General features: G+C 38.6%; 4 protein-coding genes across 5 annotated transcripts in view; 2 read left to right on the plus strand and 2 right to left on the minus strand.

The window, feature by feature from the left end:
• On the plus strand, positions 1-18,890 carry LOC131665408 (syntaxin-6). The gene is made up of 6 exons (XM_058937285.1): positions 1-155; positions 7,875-8,109; positions 8,616-8,699; positions 8,792-8,851; positions 14,932-15,140; positions 15,201-18,890. The coding sequence occupies exons 1-6, from the start codon at positions 121-123 to the stop codon at positions 15,418-15,420; spliced, it is 843 nt and encodes a 280-aa protein (XP_058793268.1). The 5' UTR covers positions 1-120; the 3' UTR covers positions 15,421-18,890.
• LOC131665409 (uncharacterized) lies at positions 6,832-7,599 on the plus strand. The gene is made up of 2 exons (XM_058937286.1): positions 6,832-7,123; positions 7,420-7,599. Exons 1-2 carry the CDS (start codon positions 6,914-6,916, stop codon positions 7,510-7,512), a joined length of 303 nt encoding a protein of 100 aa, XP_058793269.1. The 5' UTR covers positions 6,832-6,913; the 3' UTR covers positions 7,513-7,599.
• LOC131665407 (neurexin-4) lies at positions 8,793-14,174 on the minus strand. 2 transcript variants are annotated; one of them, XM_058937283.1, is made up of 2 exons: positions 13,754-14,174; positions 8,793-13,108 (listed from the first exon to the last, which is right to left on the minus strand). In XM_058937283.1, the coding sequence occupies exon 2, from the start codon at positions 13,100-13,102 to the stop codon at positions 9,287-9,289; it is 3,816 nt and encodes a 1,271-aa protein (XP_058793266.1). In that variant the 5' UTR covers positions 13,103-13,108; positions 13,754-14,174; the 3' UTR covers positions 8,793-9,286. The 2 variants fall into 2 exon arrangements, with proteins under 2 accessions (XP_058793266.1, XP_058793267.1); XM_058937284.1 differs by lacking the exon at positions 13,754-14,174 and adding an exon at positions 13,548-13,724.
• LOC131665406 (laminin subunit gamma-1) overlaps positions 15,708-21,493 on the minus strand; it is a 15,103-nt gene continuing 9,317 nt past the window's right edge. The window contains exons 16-24 of the mRNA XM_058937282.1: positions 21,159-21,429; positions 20,909-21,090; positions 20,711-20,841; positions 20,529-20,639; positions 20,251-20,449; positions 19,942-20,179; positions 19,444-19,802; positions 19,234-19,351; positions 15,708-19,153 (exon numbers count right to left, since the gene is read on the minus strand). Coding sequence (XP_058793265.1) covers positions 18,915-19,153; positions 19,234-19,351; positions 19,444-19,802; positions 19,942-20,179; positions 20,251-20,449; positions 20,529-20,639; positions 20,711-20,841; positions 20,909-21,090; positions 21,159-21,429 — 1,848 coding nt within the window. The 3' untranslated portion in view covers positions 15,708-18,914. The remainder of the gene's footprint in view (positions 19,154-19,233; positions 19,352-19,443; positions 19,803-19,941; positions 20,180-20,250; positions 20,450-20,528; positions 20,640-20,710; positions 20,842-20,908; positions 21,091-21,158; positions 21,430-21,493) is intronic.

Here is a 21,493-nt window from a genome sequence, read left to right on the forward strand (position 1 = left end):
GCAGTAGTCCGCGTCGGAAATCGAAGCCAACGCGCAGTCGGTGTCTAGGGCGCGCGCAACCATATTCTCCATCCGCGAGCGAGGCGACAAAGGGAGTGCATCAATAAGCCAGCAGACGCGATGACGCCGGACGATCCCTATTTCGTCATCAAGGAGTAAGTGACTCAGGCTTTTCTCGCCCTATCGTGCAAATTCAGTCTTCGGAGCTCGCCATCGACGAGACGACGAGCTCGCAGTAATGGGATCATCCGCGGAGGGAGGTTTCTTTACTGCAGTTTGTTGCGTGTCACAGAAACCCATATACCCGCGCTCGCGACCCTTTTCGCCGTCTTATGCAATCACGCGACGCACTCTCAAAACGACCTTTGTTAACATCTCGGAGAGGCCTCTCTTTCTCTCTTTCCGCAGTCGGACAAAATCACGTAGCGTATATATAGAGCTTTCCGAATAAAAAAAGAGTAAAGAGCGAGGGAACGGATATTGGCTTCGAATCCTATACATGTCTCTCTTCGTCGAGTTCGTGCTGAAAATTGAAGGGTGCGAACGATTGGAAAGCATCGATTTTCATTTTTTGTTGTTGCAACGCTGAAATGAGAGAAAGTGGAAAGGAAAATTTGACGATTGGAAGGCAGATGGCTTTAGTCCAATATTTTTTCAATTTGGTGTAATTGCTGGTTGTAGAGAACGAATGAAAGGAGAAAGACAGAATAAAAAGGAAGGAGATTTATTTGAACACGAGTGTTGGAGCTTCACGACGATCGTTTTGTCAATTAACGAATAATGCGTTTGTAATAGAGAGGATGCACAAATAAAAAAAAGCTATTTTCATTGACTGTAATTTGTTATTTGGTCGCTCTTTCGAGACGCTCACACTTGTGTTCTGATATTTACACGTCAAGAAGATTGAAAAAAAGTCTTTTCATTTGATACTGATTCCCCGACAAAAGCCACCGCGGCAGAAGAAGATTACCGCGAGATCCTTCACGGATGACACTTACGTGACCTGGAGTGTAGGTGAGGTTTTAAGAGGAGATACAAAGTTTGTTCAAATACTTTTTGGCGAGTGGAATTTGGTCGTTTTAGAGTCGTGAAGGTGAATGGTTAAATATACTCGTGTTACACTCTATATTGCATGATTATCGCTACGTTAATGTTATGATCTGATGATAGGACGAGAGACGAACGATGGTCGATGCAGTCACAAGAGTATTAAACAAAAATAGAGGATACAATACTCAAAGAAAACTGATAGTACGAAATAATATTCTACCAAAATGCCCGACTGTAACAAAACCTTGCCATAATAGATACCAGAAAATCCTATTATCTAACTGCAGGATATTCCCAATTCGCTACAACACAAATAGAAGCCCGCACGTATAAAAACAAACACTCGTTGATGATAGCCCAATGAGCCCATTGACGCATAAGCAAGCTGCACGAGCTATTTTTGAAAACCGTTTTTCCTTCTCTCCCAGTGAAATTCAAATTGAATGCGAATATGCCAATGGGTTATTGGCCAAACCAAACGAATTGTTTGCTCTGAAAATCAATGTCACCGTTTCTCGCAGTTTGCCGAACCATTCAAGTTCGTTAAAATTAAACTAATTTCATTGATTCTGAAAATTTTTAATAATCGCTTGCGTGATTTTCAATGAGAATATTGCGGTTTTTCTCACCCGCAAACGTGAACCTGATGTTAGAGGAGAGGATAGATTGTACGCCACTGAATAGTTTCATAAAAAAATTCTCACTCGCAACGCATGCCTGTGCTACATGAAACCGAAAATAGCATCGGCAAAGCGGCTATATTGCCCTTTTTTTCTAATCCATCAAGAACAATGTCTATTCCTGTTAGCCGCGCTCGAACTAACGAAAGCGAGTTCGAAAAACGCAAAAAGCTCGTATCGAGGTTTTAGCCGCGAACGGCAAAGTATATAGGGCGACATATTTTTACTGGAAAATAATCAATAGCCCGCTTTCGGCTCTGCCGGCAATGATCGAGGCGAGCTTTTCTCATCTGAATTTCAAATTCATACACGCGATACGCGCGACCAATGGTTCTTCGAGCCAACAAAAATATGCCATCGTTCCCCGACGTGCTTTCCGCCTTTCGATAAATATGTCGATAATTTTCGCACGAGAGCCCGAACCAACAATACGTTTTACGACCTTTCCCCATCGTGCACATCAATCCGAGTGTCTCGCGTTCGGACGGGCCTGTGGCTCGGTGATTCACATCGAGAGGGGCGCGGCGGCGAACGCGCGTAATTGCATTACGAAGCTCACACACGTGGAAAATCGATCGGCGTCCACGCGACATTGAACTCGTTTTTCGCATGTTACCGCCCGATAAGACGGGTTCTCCCCGTCTATATATACTTTCTCTAATTGCTCGGTGCGTAACCTTCGATCGCGAATAGTCATCCTTTGAAAGCTCATTAACGCCTGGAAAGTACGCGTGCTTTTCCAACTTGCTAGGTCTTGCGGCGTGCCGTGACTGGCTGGTTTTCCCGTTTGTTCGAGCGAAGTCACTCCGTGCGTCTTTTGTTTTATTATATTTAAGGCCTCAACGTCGTGAAAATTTTTATATTTCTTTCGTAACTCTTATCAAGTTTTGAATTCTGTGAAATTCCCCATTATATAGGTTAGCATATACCTACGGGACGACAGATCGAATCAAAATAACGGCAAGATATTTGAGAATGAGTTCCTTTCAGAACCAAACACTGCTGGGTCAACGCTCACGATAAATCTCATCTGGAGATTATGTTATATTGTCAAAGTTTCAAATACAACGAAGATTTCAACAAGCAATCAGTGATACTTATTAAATCTGATTTAATAGAGTCACGTTTTCAAAAGTTATTAAAAACATGAATCAATGATGTTACTTGAGATGTACATATATTTTAAAACGAATAATAGTCTGACGGGAGTATCGAAGTGAACCGCCGTACATTTGCAATCGGAACGCTTCTTTCGCCCCAATTCTCCAGTGACATATGTCAAAGCTAAATTCCGAATATTGAACTCACGTCAGCCAATGTGACATGCAGCCAGTTTAACACGTGAGCTTGCATAAGTTAATGCTTCGCGAAGCTTCCGAGTGACAGTGAGCTACTTTCCTTGATCTCGAGCACAAGGGCTCTCTGGCTTATGGGCTTCTACGCCTTCTTGCACCTTCTTTTCAAGACCTTTCTTTTCATCGGCGAGAGATTAATCGACAGCGTAATGTGCCGATGAAAGATCAGATAATTGCGCATCGAGAGATATTGCCAATCCACTGTGACAACTACATGGAATATATTACCGTTTATCAAGTTTGACGAAGACCCGATACACCAATGCGAACAAGCCTGATAACTTACAACATTTTTTGACAATACTATAGGTATGTTTGCGAAATTTCTGGCCCCTGCAGATTGACAATCTCACAATGCTTAGTTTTTTTTCCAACGAAGTCGCTTAAGGCGTTGCAAGAGAAATGGCATAATGAAAATCCAAGGGTTCGTCCAATACAATCAAGGCTATTTATTCCCGTTATGCATGTACATCGCTGAAAATACAACATTGCTATGGTATTTTATATATCTCTAATCTACATCCTTGCGAAAATGTTAAATGGATCCATGAACTTTTTGGCAACCTGAAAAATAAAATTTTTAACTTTTGCCGCAATTCCGCCATTGATTATAACGTAAATTTTATAAATATTTGACTATGAAAATGTTGAATAATAATTTGAAAAAAAGACAATGTTCTTACAGTTTGTACTGCACCTCGAAATCTGCCATTATTAACTTTACTATCACCTTTGTTTTTCGATTCTTCTAGAGAAGCATTGACAATCGTAGTTATGATTAAAACTAGGAGAATTCCAATAAGGTAGAAACAGCGAGAAAGCATTTTCGCAATCGATGATTTTGTCGAGCGTTTAACCGGATCATCTGTTGCTTTAATTGTATGACTTGTGCCGGCGTAACGCTACGTATTTATAATCGGCTCGGTATACTTTCGCTATTATTGCAAGTGTTTTGGGCACTTAAATTCAACATGCACATACATCCGACAGGTGTGTCTATATTATTAACTCGACAATTAATTGCAACATTATTGACTTTTTATCATTCAATTTAATTAAGGAATTCCTGATGGAAAGGGAAATTGACATTTAGGTCCAGCAAACTTTTCATGTACATAATATAGCGATATCTGGACAAAAAAGACTATTCTAATCAAATTGTATCAAGTTTTAACAAAGCTTAACGTTATAATTACAAACGTTACACGTATCAAATGATTCAACATCTAAAAGGTACAACCTACAATTTTAACTGATATATTACTAACAACTTTATTTAATAAGCTTACTTTAACAATTATATTTGATCACACTTATATTATATGAGTTAAAAATCATTATTTTTTTTTTAGTCACGTATCAAATTAAAGTTTTTGATTTTTGCTGTGCATGTTACTTCCAGATCAAACGGAAGATCATTCCTTTACATTACCGAAAAATCTATAATCCAATATTATAATAATCTTCTTGTAAGTTATCAATTATCAATCATCAAATAATATAAATCATTTAGTCATTATAAAAATGTCTTTAAAAGTTGAACTTCTTGAAGAATTTAGCATATTCATAAGCGTAGTTTTCAACGAGCTATCGATCAAAATTTTTATTAAATTACCATCACCTCATTTTTTACTTAAAAAATATTTACTGTGGATAATAAGAATTATAAAGGAGGAAAAATAGCAGCTCATTTTGTCTACGCCGATGTATTATATCTGGTTAAACATTCAACAATGTTACTTTAAATAATAATAGCAATGTGTTTTAGAAAATAACCATATAAATTGTCATTGCAATGATGTGTAACAATTAACGTGCACAGTAGAATAAAGTACTTTGAAAGAGAGATTTCAATTTTCACTCTACTAATATCATATAATTTTTAAACCAATGGAATTTTTGACCGTAATAATGCATTAGTATGGCTCGATTATCTGCAGGTGCAACAAATCTTGCAAATATAAGTGCACTATTGTCATAAAAAGGTATAAGTAATCAGCGTTATTTACAAAGGTACAATTAATAATTGCTACGGTATGGGGTAATTGAAATTGAGTCATCTCAACCTACCAAGATGTTTTTTATACTCAAACCTCTGGTTAGATAAACATGATAATATCTAAAATATTCATTAATTAGATCGTCAATATCTCTGATTTCAAAGTAGCTCTTTTATTACCTCATTATATTATCGATTGATTTTTTATTGACAAAAGCAAGTATAAATCCATACACCGGAAATCTCCCCGTCGCGCGAAATGTCACTGGAAATATTTGACGCCTTTATTCATGCAAGCTTGCGAGGGACTAAGCTGCTATTACGTCAAATCGGCCAATGTAAGCCTAATATTCGGGGTTTGATGTTGAGGTATGTATTACTATAGAATTTGAGTTATTACGGCGTATTCTCGATGAAAACGTATATAGGGGTTTCTATATATTATTATTAATTATCTTATATTATTATTAATGAGATAATACGAAATATCCTTGAAATTACATCCAATTACAATATTTTAATTTAAAGAAGACTTTAGCATTCGACAGTATTCACATTTAATTAAATAATATTATTAACCGCCTGATGCGATGTATTGTATCAACAAAAATAAATACACGCACTCATGGATCTTTTATTCTTTTCCTTGAACGCCATCTATAATACTCATCTTGCGCAATAAAAATATGTTTCACATAAAAAAGATAACATTGATTCAATAAATTATATGAATTGATCAGAGTAATAACTTGTTAAAATTTTTTTAATGCAGACAAAATAGTTTTTACGTGACAAATATCTATAATTTAATAGTCATTTAATAGATAGTTTTACATTTGATTTCATCAATTTTGAATAATGGGCCACAAAGAGATAATGAAATTAGATGTTTACATTTTTGTATATGCTTGTATTTTTATATACTCTATATTCAGGGTTGAAAAAAATTGTATTCTTAAAATTACATAGGTTGAATAAGAAGATAGGGTTTAATATAAAAATAGTACATTTTGACTTTAGTGCAAGAAAATGTGATTTGAGTCACGCGTGGACGTTTGCGCTCTAGTGAGGGTAAAATCACTTTCTCACACATATATCTAACCTGATTTTTCGATATAGGTACTACGTGTGCGAGATGAGATTTTATACATGCTCGAATCCTTGAGCCTGCGTCAATCGAGTCCTCGCGCACGAAGTATCGAATCTGCAATTTCATTTCAGCCTGCTTTTTTTTTTATCCTTGCTTCACTTGCAGGTCGACACCCATATGTAGATAATATAACTTAAATGCAAATTCATTGTTAATGAGAAAAAGGCAATGGTCAAATCGAAAGTATGATTTTTATAAATTTATCGGTTATTCTCTTTATTTTAGACACACGACTATTTCTTGCTATTTTTCTTATTGACGAAAAGTATATGATTATCATGACATTTTAGCCGATCCTATACATCCCATATAACAATAAGTAGCAATCACTATGAAAAATTCGGTTTCGAATGAGATAACTACGCTATTTTTTTAGGAATGGAGTAAAACAATCTTTTTATTGTGTTGTTTACACTTAATAGTTCTTAGCAAAAATACTCGACATTATTCAAATGAAGATAAATAACAAAAGCGACAGCGTAGTGCTTTCTTCGGTCTCGTCAGTGTGTTGGTCGAACCTACAGCTATCTATAATCTATAGATAATTCTGTTCAGCACTTGTGATAATAATAATAGCGAGTCGGACAAGTATAAATGCGCCGTGCTGTAATGGGATCAGTTACAGTAAGTAACAACAGTTGTTCTGACTGAATGCTCAGGAAAACCATCAGTTACAAAAATGCTATCTCGCGGCTTGTACCTTATTGGCATTTTCGTAGCGTTCGCTATGATGGTCAATGTGTCTGCTAAATCATTTCCGTTAGACGAGGAAGACAAAGAGAACGAAGAAAATATGGAAAACGAAGAAAATGAGGAAGAACTCCTTGTCAGTGAAAACGAAAATGGAGCGCTTGAAAATCGCAAAGGTGGTGGCGGCGGCTTAAAAAAAGTAATGTGTAACTTTCACGTGTTAAAATTATTTCAAACTCTTCAAACACAAATATAACGCTTCGTATACGCAGTACAAATCAATATCGTGAATTCAAATAATCGTAGACACATTCAATATAGATGTTGATTAATTGAGCTGAAAAACAACTAAGTAGCCCATCAAATGATTATGATTTATTATACTCATTCTTTTAAGTTCTTGGAGCTATTGTCGTACTTTAGTTTTAAAGTGCTAAATTCTACTTTAAAACGGCTACTATGAAAAATCTCATATGCCATTACTTTTCTTTTCAGGGCGGTAAAAACTTCGGCTCCGGTGTTCTTAACGGCGCTGGCCACGCAACTGGGAACACTGCTGTCCAATGCCTCATTATGCGTAACTGTTAATTAATTCGATACTTTACTGCATTGACGAATATATTAAAATAATATAAATCGAAATATCATCGTGTGATATCTTTGTGTATAAAAATAAACTGCAATTCGTTTGATCTCTTGCTTTTTCTTTCTACCAACCACATGAACCAGTAGTATATGCGAAAATAAGGCAACGATAACGTTTGAAATACTATACATTAATTTGAAAATAAGCAATATTACTGTAATTTTGCATCTGTTGAATGGCAATCGAAAACTATTTAATATTTATTAAAGTTGTCACAATTCTTTTTGTGATGCGATCCACCACACGTTAATGGGATGTATGATAAAACTAAAAATTGATTGAACAATTGTTAATTGGTTTTCAGAGAGGTGAACACAGCGCTGGCCAAAGCACGCAACCTATTCCAACGCTGGGTACAACTCAATCAAAATGTGGCTTCGGGAGTGGTGAACATGCCTCAATATACTCTCACTGGATCCGTGTTGCCAACGATGAATAGCCTCGAAGAGCTGCAATGGACCACCAACGAACTAAAAAATGCACTTCGGTCTCTCGAGTGGGATCTTGAAGATCTCGACGACTGCATCAATATCCTTTTCGTTGCTTCCTTTTTAATTTTCTTACTTTTTCAATATTTATTGTCGCGAAAGTCAATAAACAGGTTTGTTGTGGCAATTAAAATTGGCAAAAAGTATTTGTGACAAGTGAAGTATTATATGCATTCGTAAAATACGAATATATAAAATATCGTTCATCAAGTAGATGGAGCTCGATGTGTCGCGCCGGAAAGAAATTTATAATATAGATAAATGTTTCGTTTGGATGAGTCTTAATTTCTACTCTCTTAACAGCTTTCAAAATGTAATTCGAGTTTTATTTTTAAAATAGATGCACAATAGGCCGCTGCATTTGGCGTCACAAATAAGTTCTAATTCTATGCAAAACAATAACACGATCATACCCTATTCCATATTTTAATTGCAAAAGCAATCAATAATTGTTGACTCAATATTAATTCGATGGAGCGTTTTATTATAACAGAAACATTCTATTATTTGTTGAATTGGAACAATTTTCCTTAACATTCGAAACACATATCAACGAGAAAAACCCAAACAAATTCAAAGTAGACAGCAGAGACATTTCAATGAGGCGGGGCTTCCTGACGGTGACGAGTGCTGAAGTGAAGGTAATAGTGAATTCATCAACGAAAACAATAAAACGTAAAAATAATAGCAAATTTATTTGATTCATAATCATGATATACATTGTTTGTTTCAGGTCATGAGAGACAAACTAAACATAAGCAGGGGAAGAGATTGCAATAGAACAGCCTGCCAGGTACGTGTGATGCATAATTATTAAAAAAAAATGGACGAAACAATTTTTTCACATAATATATAGTCGTAATAATATATAGTCGTAATAATATATAGTCGTAATAATATATAGTCGTAATAATATATAGTCTATAATTTACACGATTTATCGTAGTAAAATACTCACTCTCAATTACAAAAACTGACAATCGCTGCGCATTGTCGTGGTCGAGGTCAATGAACGAACAACGAAAAATTAAATTGCTCGTTGATCGTTTGCGACACCAACAACTATTCATGCGTATAGTAGTTGCTTATCGAAGGGGCTGGGGAGTTAGTACGTAGGTATACAAAAACATCGCTTTTTTTACAATGAGATTCTTATCAGATCTAATGTTAATACTTCGCTTACTATCCTTTAATAGTTAATCTATAAAAAATAAAAAATGCGAGCAGCTTAGATGAACCACTCCTTTCGCTTTTGCACTTGGTGTCCAGTAGCGGAATTGACGACCGCTGAATCAGGGTCGAGAGCAATTTCAGCGCCTTTATCCTCCTGCGTAAGATACTCGCCCTTGTGCCGCGACATGTACCTGTAGATCAGTACACCCATGATGATGAGAGCGATAAGAAGAATCATGAGAACACTGCCAAGAATAGCCGAGTCAACTTCGTTGTAAGCCGCTCGTACTTTGTCCTCGTCGATTTCTGGCGGTGGACGTGTTTCCATGATATTAGGCGGATGCGTAATTGGTTCTACTCCACAAAAGTCTTCGGACAGATGGCCACCGAGAGAATGCACGTTACCTGGACCGTTCTCTTGGAACAGCAGTTTCAGTGGATAGATATCATCAAACTCGACACGAGAGACGCAACCAGTGAAACCTTCATGCATCGATTCGTTCTTGCCGATATACATGTATTGAACGTTATTAAACTGTGCGTCAGCCGAAGCCTTGATGCTGAATTGGAATTCTTTCGCCTCGTTGTTATCAACTTGAATAACCAGAATTCCACCAGAGTTCTTTCTACTGATCCTGACATCGTGATACTGCCCCAAATCGAAACGTTTGTCCGGATAGATGATTTCCTGTCGCTCAAAGCCAAAGTCGAAGACAACGCGCAAGTGACCGCTGTTGGATACCAAGATGGTCATATACTCTCCAGTGATGTTGGACGAGAAACCAAGAAGGAAACCTTTCGGACTGGTAGTGGTGAAACCAACACGAATCTTCTCAGCGATGGTCGAACGCCAAGTGCCCACAAAGTCATACCTAATCATCGAGTTTTGTCGCAAATTCACGCCGATCTCGTCGGCGCAAATTGGCCCCTTGAATGCCGTCCACCTGCAGTCGCACCTGTAGCCGTCGTATTTCTCGTGGCATGTGCCGTTGTTCAGACACGGATTGCTTTCACATCTACCAACGCAGTCCTCACTGACTCCATACAAACCATGTCTGGCATAGCCCCTCAAATCTTGTAATTTACCGTTGAGTAGCAGCGAACGAATACAGCCGACGTAACCGTCTCGATAATCAGTCGTCGCACCAACAACCAAGTCGCTCGTGAGAAAAAGTCCACGCACGGGACCTGGTGGTTCGGCCACTTCGTTCTTGAAGGCACCATCGATGACGATCCTCGCTTCCTTACGATTCCTCTCTACGGACACACTATGCCAATTGTTATCCGCAAGCCTACTGGACGTCTGCACACTGACGGCGAGAGGGCTACCTCCAGCTTGATATTGGAAGTGAATCTGATTACCGCCATTGATAGAGATCTTGATGTAGTCGTTGGGTCCTTTGCTATGGACCATCACTGCATCGTCCTGAGTAGTTTTAAATTCAAAGTAAATATCACCACTGTGACCCATATCGAAAGTCGGCAATTCAACCGTGGCATCGGCAACCCTAAACGTCACCACGTTCGTAGAAAAGTCGTCGCCTTCGCAGATCAACGATCCAAGAGTGTACATTCCTTCCTTGTCATCGAGAGCAGTACCAGTATCACCAAATCGTAGCTGTTTAACGGGTAAATGTTCCTTCTCGGTGATGTCGCCGGAGTCCTCGAACCAACCTTCCATGTCGGCATCACAGTTGCACCATTTGTCCTGCATTATGCAGCTGCCGATAATACCACACTCGCACTTTCGCGAGCCTGGCAGAGCACCACCCCAGTAGTCCATCTTTTGATTATGACGACTTACCCACCAAGAATTTGGACGGAAAGCCTCCGCTTGCCCGACGGGAGTGTTGAATAACTTGGAATGTTTGCACGAGTAGCTAATACGTTGACGACATACGTGCGAACGATTGATGAACGCTTCGATTTGATCGAAATCGGCGTCGTAGCGAATGTCTTGAATGAAACTACCAGGTTCCTCGAAACCGTCTACTGGAGTCGAGTGCTCGTTGCTGTGACGAAGGATCGTCTGTACCCGGCCATCGGCGAAGAACTCGCAAGTTACTGGGAATGGTCGTAATGGTCCACTGCCGTCTACGTCGATCTTCACCTCAGCTTTTTGATTGACAGAGTTGGGCGACTTGCGGTAGTCTTCGCAGCTAAGTGGATTCAAAGAAGTGTGACAAACTGCACCGGCGTACCCAGTGTGAGTACAGTCGCAGAAAAAGTCATCGCTCGTCTGCATGCAGGTACCAGAATGTTTGCAAGGATTGGGATTGCAGCGATCGACCATCTGACAGGCGTCAAAGACGATCTCGTTCTTGCAGCAGTACTCGTCTTCCTTCCAATCAACGGGTAGTTTATAATTGCCATCTATCTGAATGACTCTCATGCATCCGATGAAACCACGGTGATTACCAGGCATACCTCCAATGTAATTAAGGTATCCGGTACTGATTTCCATTTGACGGGTAGTCTTCATAGGGCGACCATCGACGTTGAGAACGAGGCTGTTCTTACTGATCGTGAGAACAACTTGATGCCAGCGACCGTCGTTGAAAGTTACGTCGAAATTGTCGAGGATAGCCTTGGGACTGGTGCGAGTTTTGATCTCGACTTTCAGCTTACCTTCCTCGAGGAACATCTTTACGTAACCTGGCGAGGTGAAATCGTGATAGACGATAATGCCGTTCTCTTCGTAAGTCCTGAACGACAACGAGATGTTCATTGATACCATACCCTCGTAACCTTTGAGCTTGGCATAAGACGACGAAGTGAGGAATGTAACTGGATGAATCGGTGGCTCTGGGCAGTGACTTGTGGTGCCAAGGAATTCGTACTTTGAGTACATATTTTGATAGAGCAAATCTTTGTGCTCGACGATTAGATTAGTTTGGTTGAAGAACAGATTGTCGATGCAACCGGTGAAATTCTGTGTAACTACCAAGCCTTCTTGCTTGTTGGGTACACCGCCAACATAGAACGCTCGATTCAAATCGAGTCGATAGAATTCACCCTTGACACGACCGTTGATAAGCACTCTATCGACCGAGAAAGCGATATCTTTGCGATTTCTGGAGAACACAACGTCATGCCACATATTGTCGTCAAGCAGACTACCAACCGATAAACTCGTCATTATACCTGAGCCAAGATTGATGTTGAGCAACATTCTGTTCTCTCGCAGCTGGAGAGCAAAGAAATCGCCTTGAGAACCTCTGGAATACATAATTACACCGTCGGCGTTGTTGGTCTTGAAACGGAATCTCATTGAATGTCTGTCCGTCTCGAGTGACTCGCGCAACATGTCCCATCGGAGCATAGCAGAGCCATTGAATGCAATAACATTGGGTGTATAATCACAGCCATAGAGCTCTAATCTGAGGGAGATCCTATCGCGCCAGCGAGTAGGATTTATCCTTACCCATTGGGCAATGATAGGCACATCAAACTTGTTCAGTCTTACTGTGTCTCCATCCCTGTTACCTTTAAACATCTTGATGTTACCATCAGTCTCCTTGAAATCTGCGTAATCTAGACCATTAGTACCATAGCTAATACCATACTCCATTACATACTCATTGTAATGAGCTCTACCTTGGGTAGCTATGGCAGTGATATTTTTTGTCTCACCCAAGTCAATTATAAGATACTGACCAAAATCTGAACTACTAGCAGTCCATGCGTTTGGTCCATAAAGTGGTTTTGCATTACTTGCTCCTCTTTCAGGCAAAGATGAGGTGGCTTTTAATACTGCTCTTTCAAGCAGGGGATAATTGCAGTAGTCATAGTCCCATGCTACTACCTCGACCAGCAGGCAGTAGGCTGTGAGGGTCACAACCAAGAATTTTTGAAAAATGAGTACAGTCATTTTGCTCTGAAATCAAGGAAAGCAAAAGAAAAAATAGAAACTGTTAATAAATGCATATATCTGATACAATAATACAGCTAAAGGACTCCATATGAGTTGCACAATAGAGTCAAGACAAAAGATGTTAATAAATAGGTCTCTTTTTAGTATCACTGCATCATGATTAAGAGTATGCACTAAATTTTTCTGCACAAAAATCTGTGTCAATCGATGAATAAATAAAATTTTACATTAAAAATTCACTGTTATGAAATAAGTATGACTTGTAATGTTCGTTGACAATGGTGAATGGACTGAATGATTCACTAATGATTTTGGAGTAATGGACTTCCTGTAGTGGTTTGTACTTTTGAACTAAATTTTTGGAGCACATTTATATAACAACTATTTCTTTTAAAGTATCAAACCATTAAATTATTATGAGAAATGATAATAAAATAATTACCTAAAACAATTACTTGATATCTTTTCAAAAAAGTTTGCAGAAAATACTTTCACATAAATCGTCTAAATGAATTAAAGAGATGATTGGCAGAATAATCTACACTGTTTCAAATCAAAACTGACGTGATAATTCGAACGTTGTACATCCGCGAAGAACGCGAATCAATAGCAGAAGGGTTCTTTCTGGCAAAACTATGCAAAACTTACAAATTTAGAATTCCGCAGTCGTCACTAATTGGTTCACATCAACAACGAAACAACGTCCACATTGCTCCGGAATTAATTTCCTTTACTCGGAAAACCGCCGCCCAAGAATTATACGCCCATGACTAATGTCCCGCCCATGGAGGTTAGGATGTAGTATGGCTGATTGATCAATAAATCCGTGCGCGTCCCGATTTCGTTAGCTCTCCAAGTGGTCGTTGATTCACTCACGCTCGAGTGTAGAAAAAGTAGTATGTTTGGTTGTAAAATGCACACGCACAGAAGAGTGGATAAGACACGTCGTTGCGTGTCTTCAGCTTGTTTTGGCCATTGATAACGATGCTGCCAATGGGGCCTTGTTCTGTTGTACACACAAGGGACGGCGTAGCAGCCACACCTAAAGTCTTCAATTGCATTTGCCACTGAGATAATTTCAAAACGATGCCGAGAGCGAGCGCACCGCAGCGACATCTAGGCTTGTATGATTCACACACGCGACTTTACTTGCACACCTGCGGGGATGTGTGCGTAGCGCATATATAGTTTAGGCCCTTTTTGTGCCGTTGAAACCCGAGAATTCATTGTCATGTGCGTGGGATGATGTCGCGCCGTCGTGGGTGTGCGCGTAAGCGAGGTGTGCCTATCGACAATCGAGCTTAACAATTTTGTCGGCTTTCCTTTGCACCTGTTTTATATATCGTCAATAATTGCTTATACATGTCGGTTATCACTAAATCGACTATTAAATTATCTATTATTAATTTCCATAGTAGTTGTTACATAGCTATTCAAATTCTGAAAAATACGATTTCACCCGTTGTGAAACTGCCGCGTGATTTTAACACGCACAATTTAACGTTTCACCCTAGAGTTTTTTTTTCTTTTGTAAGCGTTGCGATGAGTGTAACACTTCCCTGTAATTGTTTTTTTTAATTGCTCCTAATAACAATATTCCTATATGTTTGAAATTAGATATTACACAGATGTTCTGTAGTTTGTTTTTAATTATTATCAGAGTGAGAGGATACAAGCATTTTTCAAAAATAACTACGAATCAAGCAACGAGTTAAAATTATTTTAAAAAATGTTATAGTTTGAGGCATATAGGTTCATATCCGTCCAGGAATAATTATCATGTGAATGTTAAATGCTTTACATACGCTTTAATGTTTTCTGCGCAGCCTACCAGCGACAATTCACGACAGGAAACAGCGGCATCAGTCAGTCACGGTAGCAGCGGCTCGGCTAAATACAGCAAATTGGAAAACGAGACGGACAGTCCGAATAGGCGGCCGATATGCAATCAAAATGAAATGATGCAAGAGCCCAACGACAGGCTAGACATGGCCAACGACAATAAGTTGAACTTTGAGTTTGACGCGAGGCAAGTGTTGCCTAGTTGCATGTCTCCATGGTGGTTGTTAAACTAATGCTCTTTTTCGATTCGCAGAATGCTCGACGACTGCGGCAACGAGATGGAGATAATAACAACGTCGAGGCTGGACGCCACAATGAAAAAGATGGCGAAGGTTTTGCACATGAACAACGGCAACTACGACAATTACGTGCCCGCGGCCAACACCGAGTTCGCGGCGCCGAAACCGTCCTACATGTCTTTGTGCTCTATCGCGAGAGCCATTAGCAATTGTTTTATATGCAACCGAAATTAGTTCTCACCGGCAAGCAATGATACGCGAAACGAGCCTCGCCGCGGAGATATTTCAACTTCGTCAATCGACACAGAAAATAATCTTTTTACTTTTCTCGAAGAGCAAACAAAGAGAGAGAGGCAGGGCAACAGGCGTGTGTCGTTAAAATAGTACAAAATAGAGGTCCCTCGTTCAACTGATTTTTTAAGACTTTGGAAACAGTCCGTCTACGACCGCGTCTATTATATATAGAGGCACAAGACAACTAACATTCGTCCAAAAATTTTTCCACTTTATTTTCTTGACAAATGAACTTCGTCATGGATTTCGAGCCTGACGGACTTTTAGTTTCGTTTTCAAGTCAACGCCCAATGAGAACTTTATAAAAATGTCAATAGCCAAACTATAGATTAATAGTCGAGCGGAATTAAGAGACAGTCGAAAGCTTCGGGGATGAAAAATCATCAAACTTTTCATTTTTACTAACACGAAATACAAACATTTTTCTATAATCTTCAAATTATCCAATATACTCAATACGTTTTAATATTAATCCTTTATTGATACAAAACTATCGGTTAAGCTGCGATAGTCTCTTTCCAAAATTATATACAATCAAGAGAAAAAGCTAAAAATGATATATTTTGCAGGAAAGAACGAAGTAGATGATGGTCACGATTACTTATCCTCAACGTATACCTACAGATCGAGCAGTTTTCACTCGTTTTCTGAGACTCAATAATTTTATGGTGAAAAGAGAAAACATTTATTGATCATAGTAATATTGCCTAAATAATAGCCAACTACTTGAAATAAACGAAAAAAAAAAATAATATTAGCATATAGCAGCAGCATCGATATATTTCTTAGTACTGTGTCATATGCCAAAATATATTGTCCAATGTATGCCAAAAAAGGAAGAAGAGGCAGAAACAAAGCGAATTTGCACAATGAATCAACGTGCATATGTATTTAATCACATCTCAAAACGACATACTTTTTTTCGAAGCAATGCCATAGACGACGCCAAAGAATAACGAAAATCAATATCTTGTGATTTTTAACGAAATACTTTTTTCTACATACTTTTGCTGGCTATGCAGAATTGATCAATGTACGCCTAGAAGAGAGTAAGGAAAATACAAATGAAGATCAAGGCGGCTGTTTCTTTTTTTTTTTTTTGGAACGAACATGATGAACACGAAACCATGTGAAATGCTTTTGTGTATGACGTTTGACTATTAAAATGGAATAACACTGTTCCGGAAAAAAAAGAAAATATATATTAACACATAACGTAAAACATGGTTGTTGAGATACTAGGAGTTAAGATGTTAAGCCTAAGAGTTAGGAAAGCCATTATTTTGTGACTGTTGTTAAGATGTAAATGGTGTTTATTTTTCGATTGTCACGCAAACGTTTGACAGACACAACAATTCATCGTTTTCTTTTGTCCTTATACGAAATGCCTTTACGGTACTTAATTAATCTTTGTTATGATTGCTCTTCAATACTGTGTTCTCAATTTAGCGCAACGTAAAAAATGTTTTTTTACGATCTTTTTTGATTGCTCTAGTCATAACAAACAATTAGCAATTCTAAATTATTATGATTACTGCATTAGCGTAATAAGCATTATTTGTATACATATCGATGAATAATACTTAATTTGACGAAGTATAGCTTTAGAACTACTGCTGTAAGTAGCTAGTCAGTGATACAATTATTTACTGTAATAGGTAGCTCGTTAGAAATGAATATTTTTCACGTACTTTAGTTTAACAATGGAAGTGTTCTCCATAGGAATAATTAGCAATTCTCATAACATTCAATAAAATCGCTAGTTTAAGCTATTTCCCAAAATAAGCTTGAAACATTTTTTTGTATTTTTGTTGAATTATTATACATTAAATTTATTATCAATTATGTGTATTGACCTAAATTATGCCTTCATTCCTCCAATGCAAATTTTTCTGTATAACGACTCAAAATATTTCATTTTACCACCGATCGGAAAGAAGCCAAGAGTTATTGAAAGGGCGAGAAACGGTTTTCATTGCATTATTATTCAAGTGTAGATTTCAACGTCTTAGAGTAGAATAATGTGTTTAGCTGAGTAAAAAAGTTGTATGCATTTTACAATGTATACTTCTGAATGAAATAAAATATTTATAGGAATAATTTAACAATTGATGCATGTCGTGTTTACTTGTACTTGTAGTTTAGATATTCAAAAGAGAGATTTTATTATTGTTTTATTTAATTATTATTTTGCTAGCTTAGTCTAGTCATTATTTCATCAATACGCAATATAGATGCATTGCAATCGAATCCAACTCAACAAATAATCAAAGTAAATTTCATACACGAATGTATTAAATTTATAAGCTTTTTTTGGACTTATTGTTCGAGTAATTGCTACTAATATAATATTTTTATAAAGTTTTCCACCTCCCCTTTTTAATCATACTTCAAAGAAAAGAAATAAAGCTACATCTACTTTGAAAGGATAGAAAGGGTAGATAAAAAGCAATGAAAAAACGTCCTTCCTAATTAAATTACTTTATTTCTCGAATTATATTTCTTCGTTCTACATTTTGTACTAGGCTAATTGGTATAAAATAGTAAAATAGTTGAATACAATATTGCAATATAAAAAAATTATAAATGTTAGAAAAAAATGGTTGCTGTGCTTGAGACGTATTTGTAAAGACTGATATAAATCAAAGCTCTAAAAAATCCAAGGCAACATTATATTATATTGGTGCACACAAAGTGTGGCATTTCAAAATGCAGTGTATAAATTTATCTGTTATATACTTTGTCTATTTTTAAAAATCGCATGATAAAAAGAAAAGAAAGATCTTTGGTATGATACTTAAAATATTGCAATTGTTCGCACCGTTCGTTTATAAAAGAAATTGCGCGACGTTTAAATAAGCTTTCTGGAATTACATTAAAAAAAGAAGCAGCGGATGTTTTTCTTTTCATTAAAGTTACACTTAAAATATAGAACAATCATCTAGTGGATATAATGTACATGAAATAAATCATCCCGCAGTCAGTTTTACAATCAATTACTCTCATTTACTCGTTTGTTTGTCCTCTAACTACTTGTACACGTAAAAAAGAGAAAAGTATGTTATCTAATGACATTTGATCGATAGATAATATCGATTTATAAAGGCACCCTAGAATTACTAAATGCTATCGCATAAGAATGACACGTTTGGATTTCGCGAAAAAGTTATAAATAAAAACACAAGAGAGACAAAACTACTTGAAATCAGACGAGAGGATTTAAATAAACACAAAACATGCTTCGTCCCCGTAAGAAGAAGAAGAAGAAACAGGAAAAGAAGAAGAGGATGAAGGATATTATGCCGTGTGAGCGTAGGGGCACACACAAAAGCAGACACACAGAGACATACCGTTAAGCCTCCCTTTAAGTATCGAATGGCACGCAATAAAGATGACACGATGCGGGTTGTTTTTTCATCTCGACGGCGGTGGTCTTATTGAGGCTCAAGACGCACGTTCTTATAACAGCGCGACGGAAGTACGCTGCGCATGTTGCTGATGTTGTCCACCTCTTCGCGCAGTCGGCTCACCTCGTCCTCGTAATTCTTCACCCATTGCGTTTGCAAGTTCTTTGCCTCGGTGAGTGCCCGAATTCGTTGGTCCAGATCGGCTTGTTTTATGTCTTCCGCTGCTTTCTTCAAGCGGTCGTCCAGTCGATCCAAGTCGGCGTTGTCTGAGCAAAAGGCAACATTTGTTTTTGTAACATTTGTACATGTTATCGTCAGCCGAAAAATGTACATTTGCGATGCTTACTGATATCGGGAAGTGCTTCGAGTTCTCTCGTAATTTCAGCGATTTCCTCCAACGCTTTGATGACTTGTTGCGATGCTCCTGTTACGTTCGACTTAGCCTGTCCGACTTTCCGTTTCACCTGGTTAAGTATGAATGTTTTTACGACGACAATCAAAACATGACTATCAAATGCAAAAAAACAAATCAAAATTATTATTGAGCTTATCTGACCTGTGCAGTACTCTCGGCATCCTTCTGAATCCTACCCTCGTATTGCCTGATGGTATTGTCAGTGGCATTGACTCTCAAGTGCAGCTTATCAGCTTCGAGACCAAGCTTGATGACTTCAGCTTTGGTCTTGTTAGCCTCCTGCCGTATCTCGTTAGCCATGGCACTGGCGTTGTTCGCATTCGACTGCGCATTCTGAGCGATCTCGCGTGCTCTTTTGGCATTTTGCTCCGAAGTTTGCAACATTTGATGGATCTCTTGAGATTTTTCTCTTGCGCTTAGATCTAATTTTTGTATCTCGTTGACGCCCCTCATTGCTTCGTCGGCCTTTGTGCGTGCTGCTTGTACCTCGTTGTCGAACACTACAACATTATACGTGAATTTTATTTTCCAAAGCCAAATCTTTTCAAACGCGAAAAAAAGTTGCTTTCAAGGCCTATATGAACCGCAAACGCAAGTGGAATTGTTCTGATTAGAGATCATTAGGCAAGTGTCCCTCACCACTAAGCCTTTGGTAGGTATCTTGAGCTTCCCTCAAGGTCTGCGTTCCACGATTAACAGCATTCTTAGCGATATTATTAGCGTCGTCGACTTCGGCGAGCAGTTCAGCGGTTTCCCCCTGCTGATCTTCGGCTTTATCCAATAGCTCTTCGCTCTTTCTCACCTTATCTTCGATGTCGCGGATCAGATCTCCATTCTCCTCGAGGAGTACTCGAGCTTGTTCTTTGATATTCATAGCCTGAACGTCCACGCATTTGAATTACTCTCTCGATTTCAAATATACCTCGTCATCGAAAATATTTTTCTTACGTCCTTGTTTATTTCATCGATGCGGTATTGTAGCCCGGTAACGTTGACGTCCGGCAGTGAAATTCCAAGTATCAATAGTCCGAGGGCTTCCTTAGAAACAGCTTCGGACTTGGCTACAGCTGTGGCAGTGAGCTTCTCGACGTCTCCGTAACGGTCTTCCAGAGCCACTAATTTACTCTCCAATGATCTGATTTCCTCGCTGAAAAACAAAATTGAAAGAAAAAGATAAATTTGCTCGAAGAAAAGAACTCACCAAAAAGTCACGAGAATGTACATACCTTATATTCGTGTACTTAGCGATAGCTTTCTTTGCCAAATTGTAAGCTTCAAGCGAAGTATTTCTTGCCTGCTCGGCGACTACTTGCAACCTCTTGGCTTCCTTGAGATTCCTAATCGTAAAAAGAAAAGAAAAGAGTTGGAAGAAAATCTGAATAAAACCGTCGGCGCGTGTCAAGCGTACGTGTCAGCAACAGATCTAGCTTCTTGGGCAATCAGTGTCATCTGTTCGTTTTGCTGTCCAACGTGTTCCGCTCGCTTTTTAGCCTCGGCCAATGCAGTCTGACCGTCGATCGCCAAGTAGTCTTCAGCTTCCTGCGATAGAAACGATTATTGATCATCCAAAAATATTACAATACAGCCTTATCCTTTCAAACGTTACCGTCAACTGTTCCAAGATTTTATCGAGAACTTTCTCCGCTTCATCGATGCTCATTCGGCCTTGCGAAGTTGTACGATTAGCTTCGATAGCAGTTTGATCAATATTCTGAATGGTCTCGTTGATATCGTGTAGTTGCTCGTGAAGCTCGTCAAGTTGCTCGACCAACGACTTCTTGTCTTCAGCTGTATGAATCAGGTCATTGTAAGTCATCAAGGCAATATCATTATAATTTATTATTCTGGCAACTTACTTCCAGAGCCAGTCTTGGCAAGTTCAAGTAGCTCGCGTACCCGATTTTGTACGTCTTTGAGTTTCTGTTTGAAGCCATCCTCGTTGATGACGGTCGGATTGTTCTTGATCTTACGAAGAGTATCTTCAAGAGAAGCGAGACGATCACGATGTTCGTTGACTGCATCCTGTACGAGGTTGTAACAGGGTGGACAGTCGATACAACCATATTGACGATTATGCTTGTTCTCCTTGCAGCGGTCGCACGTCCTGCCCTCGACGTTGGTCAAACACTGGCAACAGTATGCACAAGTCAGTCGATTTCGTTTCTTTGATGATAGGCCAGTCTAGTATTGA

This window comes from Phymastichus coffea, unplaced genomic scaffold, assembly GCF_024137745.1.
Source record: "Phymastichus coffea isolate CEN01 unplaced genomic scaffold, Cenicafe_Pcof_1.1 PCOF00050, whole genome shotgun sequence".
In the NCBI taxonomy this organism is placed as follows: domain Eukaryota; kingdom Metazoa; phylum Arthropoda; class Insecta; order Hymenoptera; family Eulophidae; genus Phymastichus; species Phymastichus coffea.

What these genes read in the sequence shown, in the direction of transcription:
- LOC131665407 (XM_058937283.1), bottom strand. Translation starts at nt 13,102, where the DNA reads ATGACTGTACTCATTTTTCAAAAATTCTTGGTTGTGACCCTCACAGCC.
- LOC131665408 (XM_058937285.1), top strand. Translation starts at nt 121, where the DNA reads ATGACGCCGGACGATCCCTATTTCGTCATCAAGGA. An exon ending in ACTGCATCAATATCCTTTTC is followed by an intron (nt 8,110 to 8,615) that starts GTTGCTTCCTTT and finishes CATATCAACGAG; the next exon opens with AAAAACCCAAACAAATTCAA. An exon ending in TGACGAGTGCTGAAGTGAAG is followed by an intron (nt 8,700 to 8,791) that starts GTAATAGTGAAT and finishes TGTTTGTTTCAG; the next exon opens with GTCATGAGAGACAAACTAAA.
- LOC131665409 (XM_058937286.1), top strand. Translation starts at nt 6,914, where the DNA reads ATGCTATCTCGCGGCTTGTACCTTATTGGCATTTTCGTAGCGTTCGCT. An exon ending in GTGGCGGCGGCTTAAAAAAA is followed by an intron (nt 7,124 to 7,419) that starts GTAATGTGTAAC and finishes TTTTCTTTTCAG; the next exon opens with GGCGGTAAAAACTTCGGCTC.